At 42.1% G+C, this 12,775-nt stretch overlaps 1 protein-coding gene and 1 pseudogene across 2 annotated transcripts; both read left to right on the forward strand.

The window, feature by feature from the left end:
• The first annotated feature begins 626 nt into the window (after positions 1 to 626).
• Positions 627 to 4,507, forward strand: LOC146273520 (uncharacterized; annotated as a pseudogene). The gene is made up of 13 exons (XR_014766700.1): positions 627 to 708; positions 1,047 to 1,279; positions 1,479 to 1,657; positions 1,813 to 1,906; positions 2,208 to 2,334; positions 2,435 to 2,646; positions 2,888 to 3,005; positions 3,090 to 3,181; positions 3,351 to 3,468; positions 3,574 to 3,678; positions 3,787 to 3,972; positions 4,059 to 4,192; positions 4,369 to 4,507. The product of XR_014766700.1 is annotated as an uncharacterized LOC146273520 (transcript).
• A 6,860-nt stretch (positions 4,508 to 11,367) lies between these two features.
• On the forward strand, positions 11,368 to 12,112 carry LOC146273521 (uncharacterized). The gene has a single exon (XM_084706136.1). It carries the CDS (start codon positions 11,417 to 11,419, stop codon positions 12,110 to 12,112), a length of 696 nt encoding a protein of 231 aa, XP_084562262.1. The 5' UTR covers positions 11,368 to 11,416.
• Positions 12,113 to 12,775: the final 663 nt, after the last annotated feature.

Here is a 12,775-nt window from a genome sequence, read left to right on the forward strand (position 1 = left end):
TCTTAAACCAAGTTGTAATTCTAGACAGAGAAGAACAGACAGAAAACTAAGACCGCATCACCAAAGCCTGTTCATTGGAAGAAGAGGGACCACAATGGGGACATTGTTCACCAGCGCCCACGAGCCCTTAGAAAGCAGTCAACATCACAAAGACCAGACGAAGGAAGACATGTTTCTTCTTCACCGCCATTAGACCATGGCCAACACCTAGACCATGGTGAATAATCTTTTGTTCCAAATGCTGTATTTCAACAGTGTGTTGTGGCGATGTTGGAGTTACGATATTATTATTTTTTCTCCTCCCTTTTGAAGATTTGAATATGCGGCAGCTTGAGGACCTTCTACAGGACTCAGAGAACATGGAATCGCAAGATTTTGTTCAGCAGCCACCATTGTCCAGTTGGAGTCAAAGGCAGAAAGAGGTCCAACAATGTTGGCAACAGGCGAGGCCACAGAACCTTGACAATTTACTTTCTGCTGAGAACATCGTACAGATGACATGCAATCACTGTCACGTGAAAGAAGCTGTCATCCGTTGTGGGGAATGTATGCCCTCAGAGTGGTTTTGTGCTGAGTGTGATGGCTCAGTACATAAACACCACACTCTACACAACAGGCAAACCATCATGGATGGATTTTTCAAATACATCCCACCAACAGAGTCTGTGACACTCTGTGACACTGGAAAATACAGCATTTGTGAACAAGGTTGGCGTTTCTTTTACAATTGATTGTCAATTTTCTTAACAGATCATTCTTATCTGAAATTGAAATGTGTTATTTAAGTCATTACTCACAACCCAAACATTATTAATTGTATACCTTATGGTTCTTTGCCTTGCAGGTTGTTTTCTGCCAACAGCTCTACCTCAAAGGATATGCTCCTGTGACACCGCTGATGCAGCAGTAGATCCATCATACTGGTTTGCATTAATGGTAGGATCTTGTCAAACTGTTTTGTCAAACTGATCTTGTCAAACTGTTTTTATATTACTAACACGTCACTTTGGTTTCATGTTATTGATTTGCCTTTCATGTGCTCTCAGGCCGTTATGATCTTCACGTTCCGGTGCTAACATGCAAACATTGCAACCAGAAATGGGCTCCAGAAGTCAGTGACTTTGTAAAGAGTGGTTACTGGCCCGCTATCATGCAGGCACAGACACTGTTTCACCAAGATCTCTTCCATTCCTTTGAGACTATGAAGACAGCAGCTCCAGGAATGTCCAGACAAGCCTTTACAGCAATGTTGGACCAGAGAACAAAGCAATATGGAAGAGTAAGTAAAAAGCAGTTCAAGGTCCACAAGTGGCTGTAGTAGGTAGTACATATTTCAGATTATAGACTGAAGACCTTACCACACAAAATAGTCATTTGCATCCTTATGGATTTGAAAAAATGCATACAAAACACAAAACATACAAAGGCAAAGATGTAGTTTATCGTTTTTGAAAGCTGTATTATATTATTTTCTTTAGACTGGCAAAGTGAATGCAGATGCATTTCAGAGAAGTTTTCTGCAATTTGTGTACTGCAACTATGAAGAGAACCAACTTCTTGGAAAGGAGCCATTGGTCTGTCCAGCCTGTAGCCCTGAAATGGTGGCTGTTTCTGTGGATGGCAACAGAAAGTTGTACAGGTTCCAGAAAACAAACCAGTGAGTTCTGTGCACACATTATGAACAGCCAATGTAGTTAATATACAGTATGTCCAGCTGTTAATGACACTGTTAATGTCAATGTTTTTTTTGATAAGTGCTACATAAATAAAAGGTCGTATTACAAAGGTAGTCCATAATACATTGTCTTAAAGGAGTGAAGAGCCAGGGTTCTTCGATGGAGTGTTTTTAGCCCGAGACTCTGAGGTGTCCAGTTTTGTTGAGGAGGTCCGGGGAACTGTCAAGAGTGTACGTTTTACATTATTCTGAACAACATTTATTGGGATTATTTTGTTCTAATTAAAGTTAAAGTAGAAAACACGATTGCCTTTGGAGAAGGGAGTCTATGATCAGGTGGGGATACAGCACTAGATTCTTATCCAGGGGGCACAGTACATTCATATAGCATATTGCTTTATCCTTCAAATGTAAGATAGGTCAGGCAATGACAAAATCTTGACAGTTAAAGTTTGTGTGTTTGCGTGAACAGTCCTGCAATCTAGTGTACTTGAATTAACTATTGTCATGTTCAAATGATTTATTTTGCTAGACCGCAGGAAAAGCGATGTGTGGTGACACCCAATGGAATGCAGCAAGAGAGACTTCAAAGCGGGCCAACAAGTTGGATGAAGAAGGTGTGGAAATTGCTGTGTGTAGACATGGATTTCTTCTCAAAGGTTGGTATGGGTCTGATTAAGTAATAGTAAAAAAATAAAATAATATATATTTATATTATGATCTAAAGCCTCTTTCATGTGCATTGTGCTTTTTTTAAAGGTCTGAATATGTAAAGAGGAGAAATCTTTGCATATCCAATGTTTCTCCAAAAAGAGTTCCAGAGTGCTACATTTTTGGCCATGGATGTGACCTGCCGATATGTGCCATACTTGACAAAAGTGTCAGAGGCCCTGACTCATCTTCAACCCCTTCAGGAAATGAAGCATTGCTTGTCTGTGATGCATGCCAAAGCCCACAATACAAAATGCGAGGTGATGCTTTTAGCTACTTGACCGTACATTTTAGAGTATGATGTGGCAAACTGAGTGTAAAATGCCATACTAAATGACAATAGCCATACCACAGTGGTCTGGACTGACCCATACAACAACCTAGGAGTGTGTTTAAAGTTTTTCTGTAGCCCCTAAGTGCTGCCCTCTAAAGTTGGTAATCTCAGGATATGCTTCAATAGCGTGTGTCCACAGCGCTTTACACATTATCTTCTTCCTGTAGATTCTGTGGACTGCAAGGAACCAGGTGGGCGCCGGCACCACTCTCGGTGAAGAAGTAGAGCAAGTGAATAGTTTTCTCTCCAGATGTGCCCTTACCACCAAGTACATGGCCAAGTCAGGTTTGTAAGCTTATTTCCCCCTGCCAGCCTGCAAATGTACATGTTTTACAAAATTGTATTGTGATTTTGTTTTGTTCTTCACAGTAAGAACTGACATGCTGACTGTCCATGCTATGGGGTGGAATGAACGAAAAGAAAATGGCCTCCATATAGCCTTGTCTTCCAGATTCAGGAAGGTATGTTCACATACTGAAGATGATTAACTTTTTAAAGCAGTTACATATAAGCGTAACTTTTACTTATTATACCCAAAATGCATCACGTTGTTATAGTACCCCCTAGTAGACATTGTAGTGGTACAGGACCTCTGGTATTTTAAAAGACCTTCTGTATTGCTGTTTTCAGACAGTAGAGAAGACTGTGGATGTAGCTGAGAGCCTGAAGACAATGCAGGAGCAGTTGCAATGCTGTGATGACATGCTGAAACAATGGGTTGTTGATGTCAAGCAGTGGGCCAGTAGCAGTAAGAAAAATACTTAATTCATAAACACTATCAGTCACTTGGTTGTAATATCTGCATATCTGTAGCTTAAATGTTAAAAGTGTATTTATTTTATCTTTAATCAAGGAAGCGCAGCACCTGGTCCTGCTGTTGCTCAAAGTTTGCAGATCACAATCGAAGCACTCTTTGTGAGCATTTGTCAGAAAAAGCACTACCTTTACAGACAGAATGGTATGTATAGTGTTAACATAACTAATGCAGATAAATCTTAGGCTATACTGATATCTTCATTACCATGGCAGCTCTTTTTACGTACTATTGTTTTTACTGTATTTGCAGATCGCAACAAAAGGCGACAGAAAATAACTCAAAAGATAGCCCAGGAAAAGAAACGGTTACTGGAAGACATCCAGAGATACAACCAACAGCCTGATGGTGACCTTGTGGACACAGAGTTAGTTGAGCAGAAACTCTCTAACAAAGCTGCAGAGAGCATGATCTGGCCTTGGCAGGAACATAACACAGGTGTTGCATCAAGATTTAACTTAAGTATGCATATAAAATGTCATCAAATTAGTTTATTAATGTCAAATGCTTTTATTCCTTGACAGACGGTGTGGACATCCTCACAAAGAAGAAGCTCTTTGACCACGTAATGCTTGCCTCACGACTAAAAGAGGAAAAGCAGATCCTTGTGAAGGAGATGCTGCAGCACTGCCAGTACCTCAAGGACTCAGTGGCAAAGGTCCAGACACTGATGGGCACTGTTTTAGTGAGCACACAGACAGGAAATAAGTGTAAATCAAATGATCTGGCTACATGCACTTTCAAATTTATAGGTCAAACTATTTAGGTGGAAACCAATCCTGCTAGTATAGTCTTCGGTAAATTAATTTCAACATAAATTAACAACATTTCCAGGCTTGCCAAATGGATTAACCGAGGAGGGGTCCAAGGGCCTCATCAGTGCACTAAAAAGAAGACTGCAAGACCTGAGACTCCAACAGCAGACCATAGCAGGCACCTACAGATGCACTCTCAAACCAAGTAACAGGCTGGTGGAAGAGGAGGACAGGGAAATGGAAGAAGACATGGACTGGCAACGTGGCAACAGCTCGGATGATGATGATAGTGATGAGGAGCAGGATGCAGAGAATTGAATTCAAGTCACTTGGATCTGAATCACTCAGTCACAGCTGTAAACTTGATATACTGTGATGTATACTGTGTGTTCTCTCCCTTTTGATCTCTACCTGTAATGGCCCAGGCGAGTCAATTGCAACAGAGGCTGCCTCCAGAGCATGACTGCAGCAGAGCACAGAGCATTATTTGTAAATGAGTGGTAGAACATAACACTTAACTTATAACATGGGTGAGTTGGTGACCAAGCTAACGTTTTCGGGTTTTTGTTTTAGATTCACTGTTAGGTAAGGGAGCGCGCTGGCTCCGCCTTCCCATTGCGGGGAGGGCCAGCGGCTACCAGGTTTTCGTTTATTTTCACTAACTCAGTCTTGTTTTTCTGTTCAATAAACTTTCGTATGATTTTTTACATAAATTGACTTGCGTGGTTGGACTCAATTTATGTTGGCTGGCAGATTGGGCAATTGGGAAATGATGGGGATAAATTATTCATTTATTATTCATCATATATTTATTCATTATATATTTCAATTATCCAGATTGATTTTGAAAAATTCTGATTTAACTCTGTATAATCTCAATATTTAATATTGATTAGTGACCATTAGTGAAAATCTGAGTCTGGATGAGGTTGAAGTTCTGTGTGTAATATAAGGTGCGTTCGACTTCATGCAGCGCCGGCGTCGCCTGCAGCCCGGCTGACTTGACGCAGCCAATGGTATTCTCAGATTCAAGGCAGCCGGCTGTCGACGCCGCCGGCGCTGCATGAAGTCGAACGTACCTATAGATGCATTTTCTGCTGAAATGAGTGGGAATATTTGGCGTATAAACCACGCAAATAGGGATCCTCCCAACGGAACCCTGAGTTAGCTGAAAGCTACTGATAGCTAACTGTAGTTCTTTAAAACCAACGAGATTCCAAACAATCGTAAAACGAAGTAATCGGATGGTTTCTAATTATGCGAAATTACACATGATGACAAACCAAAAAGGCTAAATATAGCTACCAACAAATTTTGCCATACACCATGATTTCAGTAGCCCTAGCCTACACAAAAGGTGTGTTCGACTTCATGCAGGGCCGGCGGCACGGACCAGCCAATGGCATTCACTCCTTCAAGTCAGCGAGGCCGGCTGTCTGTGCCGCCGGCGCTGCATGAATTCGATTACACCTAAAGTCAAGGCTAATCCCTCGATGCGTCATCTCATTTAAAATACTACTCCATTGCCAACTAGGGCATTTAATGCTAATATTGATTACCTCTTCAACACCTCCAGTATATTATAATCTATTCATACATACTTTGTATGTGATATATCAATTGTTAAGATGTTCTGTTTTCAAACCCTAAACATGTAAACTTTGAAACATGTAGGCCTAGTTGAACTACAAATATGGCGTCGGTCAACATCTCGATTCAGTGTTTAATGTAATACGTTTGTAGTTCTTTTAGTAATTTGTGTTTTACACCAATATTATCTCCAATTTTATATTAGATTGATCAGAAATGTAAAATGTATATGCATTATAGATCAATACGCATTATATATAATCAGCACTACAAAAGTAAACTTTGGAATGTCTTTTTCTCATACTTTTATTTTATATTAATTTTGAGTTTAGAATGTTTTTGTCACACTGCATGGAATGTCTCAATGGAGCAACATGGAAATGTTCAGCCCGGTAGCAGCATACATTGGAGTACAAGACACATTTTAGATTTTGAAAATGAACATTTCAAGGTGGCGCTGTTGAGCCTCTATCTGGCTTAGAGGTAAAGCCATGTGAAAAAAAGTATTTACTAGTCCAAAATATTTGACAGGGCAAGCCACGAACATGTACCACCAAGGACATCAAACCCCTAACCCTAGCGCTGTCTGTTCAGACCATGTCTTATGCAGAGCTGTGAGTTGTGGAGATTATTGTATGCGCGTTCCCAAAGAGTTGGGTCTCTGTAGGCGCGTCCCATGATGGAGCTCCCGGAGGGTGAGGATAGCTTGGCTTGAAAAGGGCCATATTTGTAGTTCACAACCACATGATGTTGTAGTTCTCTTATACTTTAATATTGTGACCGTTTTCAGTGCTACCAGATTGTGCGACTATTCTAAAGTGCTGTGTGATTCTTGTTGCAGTAAATCATAAAAGTTGGTGACATAGCCTACAGTTATGAGATTTGTTACAGATACTTTGTATTCAGATACATTGTAATTCAGTATGGGTAATCTAGCTTCCAGTATGGGAGCGATAGAGACGTTGTTAGTCCAGCCCGATATATGTGTGATTTACATGGAATTCAAGCAGTTTCAAGTATTGAGAGATTGCATGCGTGGATTAATCATGACTCGAGACATTGTTTTCCGCTGGAGGAAACGTTTGATGTAAAGATACTGGAGTTTAAAAGGCCATTCTGAAAGACAAGGAAACAAGTCAGACGTGTAAACAATATTAAAGCTGGCAAATGTTGATATGGTTAACTGAATCTAAGAGACAATGTGGCATTTTCTTGAGAAAGTAAGGTCAGATCAAGCTAAAACTGATTCTGATAGAATGCTAGTCTATTCAGACAGAGACGAGATGAACAGAAAAGTCATTATTAAAAGGTGATCAGACTGAACAAAGTCATAGAGTGAGGGAACTCAAGACATTGCTTGAACATGTTGGCATGAAGTTGCTTGAACAGACGAACAGGGCCAAAACTAATTGTGAGAAGTCAGTAGTTGTGAAACAGGCTGAAGGTAGCTTAATTCTCAAGTGAAACAAGAGAGTCTGCCTAAGATTTGTAGCCTATTTACCGACAATGAAGATGATGCTGTTGCTATAGCTGTGGCTATACAGAGGAGAGCCAGAGACAGGGAAAATGCATTATTAGGGGAAGCAGCGGGTCAGGTACAGCCAGAACAGTACTTACAAGAGAAGGTTGAGGTTCATATCATAACAAATATGATTGGTGAGGTTATTCAGGAAGGCCTGTAACTATCAATTGAACCCCCAGGTATCAATGAACCCTATGGTTCATCCAGGCCCTGATGTATGACAGCTTCTGTACCTTTATCGCCCATGGTCAGTGACTGAGCTGAGGGAGCTAGGAAAGGGATTTCCTGACATGAGAGGACTCAGCAACATTTTCTAAGAGATTTGCAAATAGCTATCAATGCTAACATACCTACTTTTATTGATTTGAATCAAGGGTTATAGGGTGAACTCCAGCCTGGTATGTTGAGAAAACATAAAGCATACATTTCTGTTGGTGTTTAATGGTAGTAATACTGGAGGAGTGTTGCTTGACTGGAGCAAAGTGTATGATCGCAAACAGAGAAAATATGAGGATCCTAAAGATTATCTGGAAAGACTTACTAAAATGTAAAAAAAACAAAAAAATCTGATATTACAGCAGCTGCTTCCCCGTGCCACTTTGTCAAGTGTTCATATGTGGATTGTTTCCTAAACTCCAGGTAGAAGTTAAGAAACAGGTTCTACATTGGGAGAACAAAAAACTGTGGATATGGTTATGGATTATGTCAAACATAATTGTACATTGATGCAGGAGAATGCAGGAAAGAAAGTTGAGAAATTAATGACATTGCAAATGAATTTCTTATGGAAAGAAAATAATATGTAAAAAATAAAAAATAGGGTTGGAGTCCCTGAGGTTAGTGTCCTCTAAAAAATAGGGTTGGAGTCCCTGAGGTTAGAGTCCTCTAAAAAATAGGGTTAGAGTCCCTGAGGTTAGAGTCCTCTAAAAAATAGGGTTAGAGGCCCTGAGGTTAGAATCCTCTAAAGTAAAGAAAAAAAAATAGGTTGAAATCCTTCAGGTTAGAGTTCTATTTCTTTCAACTATGGGGTGTCGAATAAATCTGTTCGAAAGGAATTTGTTGTGCAAACTAAACCGAAATGATATGCACTACTGATGTTTCTTGTCTATTCCTTAGGAAAAAGAACACTTGGCCTAGCAATTCCATACACATCCCCCAGCAGTGGAATGCAGAGATTTTAGCCGCAGATGTGGCCTTGCTAGAAGCTGGGCCTGAGCTCCTGTGGTCCACACAAGCTAATCATATTGTTATCATTGTTTGTAGTACGACTCTTGAGAACCGGACCTCAGTATGCTAGTGATAGAGAAGTAGGGAAAGGTATTGTCCCAGTTATTGATGCTTTGTTGAAACAAGGAGTCATAGGTAGACTTAGGTCAATTTGATCCCTTAAGGCTAATCAAATACTTGGAAGTTTATTATGGGTTTATAAGATGGTAATGCCCGTGTTATACATCCTGTTGTGCCTAACTCTGTTATGATACTTAGCAAATAACCCTGTTACTTTCTAGCTCTGTAAATGACTATTGGTTGCTTTTCTTCTTTGTTCCCATTGCAGAAGAGAGCCAGTAACTGTTGGCATTCACGTTTCGCCAGGTCTACTATACATTTCAGTTGTACCGCAGGAGTACACTGAATCACCTACGTTGTTTAGTCAAGCATTACGAGAGGAGCTCCAGGGTGTCACCTTAGCAGCCGGCTCTACTCTGGTGCAGTATATTTATGACCTTTTGATATGTTCTAAGAATCTTGCCTCCTGCCAACAGGACACTATTGTTGTGCTACAGGCACTGGTTGAGAAGGGCCACAAGGCCTCAAAGGCAAAACTGCAGTTATGGTCTTAGGAGGTCAAGTATCTGGGCCATACACTCAAAGGTACAGAGCGTCTATTGACGCCTGATAGAGTGGAGGCCATCCGATGGATACCGAAGCCTAGAACACCAAAACAACTCTAGGTTCAGTCGGGTGATGTCGTTAGTAGATCCCTTATTATGCTGTGTTGGCTAGACCTCTCCTTGATAAAAGGAAGGAGACTGATACTCATTTGTTGTGGAAAACTGAAGCTGATAAATTATTTGTATCTCTTAAGCAGGCCTTGGCCAAAGCGCCAGCTCTCGGTCTGCCAGAATACACCAGGGTGTACTGACCCTGCAGCATGGTTATCTTAAGAGGCCTTTCGCCTATGTGAGTTTCTTCTTTAGATACTGTGGCAGCAGGTTTCCCCCCGTGCTTACGAGCAGTCTGTGCTGCGGCAACATGTGTGGAAGCAACTTCAGATATAGTGCTGGGGTCGCCCTTGGCAGTGATGGTTCCTCATGCAGTAAGTGTTTTTCTGTTACGCACCAAAACTCAACACCTGTCAGCCACTAGAGCTACAAAGTATGAACTGTAATTCTTGAGTCAAAGTAACATTACATTCCATAGATGCCCCACATTGAATCCAGTTTCATTGTTGCCCACCCCTGATGATGGTGAACCACATGACTGTGAGATGGTTGTCGATAAAGTGCAAACACCCAGACCTGATATGTTGTGACAAACTTAGGGATAATGCTGAACTTGTGTTGAACGTAGATGGATCTTCGTCCCGAGCATGGGATGGCTCTCTAAACTCCGGATAAGCGGTCTGCACGGACAGTGAGACATTCAAATCTGGTAAACTGTCTGCACAGCAGGAAGAGTTTTGCTTTGACAAGGGCATGTTGTTTGTCAGAAGGCAAGGTCGTAAATATTCACACTGACTCGAGGTATGGATTTGGAGTTACTCACAATTTTGGTGCCATATGGCCAGAAAAAGGTTTCATTAACTCCTCAGGTGGAGCAATTAAGAATGGAAAGATGATTTGATAATTTAATACTATTACCGAGAAAGCCAACTATTGTTAAGTGTGAAGCTCATACTAACAATAGCAGAAAAAATGTTTCAAGAGGAAATACTAGAGCTGATGTTGCAGCAAAGGCTGCGGCCCTCTGATGTGTCCCAGGTCTGTATTTGTTTTTTTTGTGTCTCAGCAACCAGAAACGCGCATTCCCTCTCTTCATGTTGTGGTGGACCTTCAAGTCGATGCTGATAACACTGAGAGGGATGGTTGGTTATCTGTTGGCTGTGTGAAAGATTCCACGTGCATTGTTCCCTTGGTTGGCTCGCATGGCGCACGGATGTGCCCATACGAGCAAGGGGGGGTATGGTCTCAATAGTAAATACAGATTTAGTTTTGCACCTGGTTTTTCCACAAAGGCTGAGCAACATTGTGCTCAGTGTCATATTTACCAGCAGCATAATCCCGGAAAGGGACCAAAGAGAAGAGACCCAGCCCACCCACCACCAAGTGGTCCTTTTATTAATTTACAAATTGATTTTATGCAGATGAACAAGTGTTGTAATTTTGAGTGTGTACTTGTAATTGTTGTCATGTTCTCTAAATGGGTAGAAGCCTACCCATGTCGGAAAGTTGATGCTACCACGGTAGCCAAGATTTTATTATAAGAGATGTGATCTGTAGATATGGGATCCTCACAAGACTGTCCAGTGATAGAGGTTCACATTTCACAGGTAAAAATTGTTCAGGAACTTTGATAAGCGCTCCAGATCAACCATCATTTCCACTGTCCCTACCACCCACAGTCTGCGGGGACAGTGGAGAGGCAACATGGAACTTTGAAAAAAAAAAAAAAACTAGCCAAGATATGTAGAGACAGGCCTGAAGTGGCCTGGTGCACTTCCACTAGCTTTTATAGCCATGAGGTCCACTCCCCAGAGGAGAAATGTACTTTCCCCACACAAGATAGTTGAAGGGAGACCAATGAGATTGCCTGTCTCTCCCACTATCATTGACACAGATGGATATCCACCAAATGGATGATACAGTGTTAAACTTTTGTTACGCCCTAACTAGAGCAGCCAGGGTTGTGCATTCACAGGTGAAAGCTGCCCTGCCTGGGGAGCCATGTCATCCCTATCAACCGGGAGACTACGTGCACGTGAAAGTGCACAAATGGAGGACTGCTTCTCACTGAGATGGAGCTGTCCATAGCTGTTTATCTTGGTGACTCACACAGCTGTGAAAGTGGAGGGTCGTCCAACATGGAGCCATGCGACACACTGCAAAACAGCCCCGCCACCGAACAACATGGTGGAGGGTTCAAACGGAGAGTCAGGGGCCGGTGGAGGAGCTGGTGCACCTCCAAATGGTGCCTGCTCCAACTTGTCATTTGTCTCATCCCCACCGGGTTACTCTTCCAGGAGTACACCAAGGGGGGTGGAGACCCGTTTGCAGCAGCTGATCCGGGAGCAGGTTCCAGTCCAGCGGACCGATTTCAGCCAGAACCAGGACCCCGCCATCCAGCACTCCAATCCAGGGGTGCTGAGAAGGAGGTCCCAAAGAACACCCACCCGGAGGTGTTGAAGACGTCGAAAGGTGAGTCACATGTGGAGAAAGCCAGAGAGGGGCTGCTGTTGCTACCATGCCTCTCTCCCCCATATGTGATTCATGAAGCAGATGACAACACCCAGACGGGAAACCAGAGAGAGGAGCCTGGAGAGGGGAAGACACTTTCAGTCTTCCTCCGGCCTCTACATGAAGCAGATGACAGAACCCAGAACGGGGATGAGAAGATACTGAGGCAGAGGCACTCGGGTGTTTCAAGGAAACCGAGGCCGCAGCCTGAGCTACGATGCAAGATGAGATCCAGACATACTGACGCACACACCTGACAGACTTTTACTGATACTGGACGCACGAGTCCACAGACATCACATACATGAGCCACACCGAGAGTCACTATTGCACGCTCCCAATTATACTGATGTGACATTGAGATTCATCATAAAGCACACATGAAGAACAATCTGTACAACAACACCTTACCGTGGACGAAAAAAATGACTGGACCAGCATTAGAGGGGACAGACCTTGCAGAGTTTGTGGTTAGAGTCCCAAGCACCCTGGAAGTTATCCAGGGATATCTGTCCCTCTGTCAATGGCTGATATGTGTAAGGTTAAGAAGTGGTTTTGTGTAAGGTTGGATGTAACAAATGTGACTGTTCTTTGGAACGAATCAGTCATCTCTTGAATATTCCCCATCTGCATGGTTATGGTGTATGGCAGAGTGGTACAGTGAGAGTGTTGGGGAATAATACATGTAAGGATACGGTTTCTATGTATGCTCACCCTCTACTGGATGATTTGAAAGTTCCATTGTATCTGAGTTCAGTGTTACTTGTCTTGTATACCATTTGGATGGGTGACATTAATTCCTGATGTTTCTGACTATGCTATTCATACACCTTTATCATACTACAGAAGATGTAGTATGTGGTTGATTGAATGTTCAAATAACTATGGGAAGTTAGTTGGAAAAATACATTTACCACACG

This window comes from Hypomesus nipponensis, chromosome 9, assembly GCF_054491055.1.
Source record: "Hypomesus nipponensis isolate SF chromosome 9, ASM5449105v1, whole genome shotgun sequence".
NCBI classification, from domain to species: domain Eukaryota; kingdom Metazoa; phylum Chordata; class Actinopteri; order Osmeriformes; family Osmeridae; genus Hypomesus; species Hypomesus nipponensis.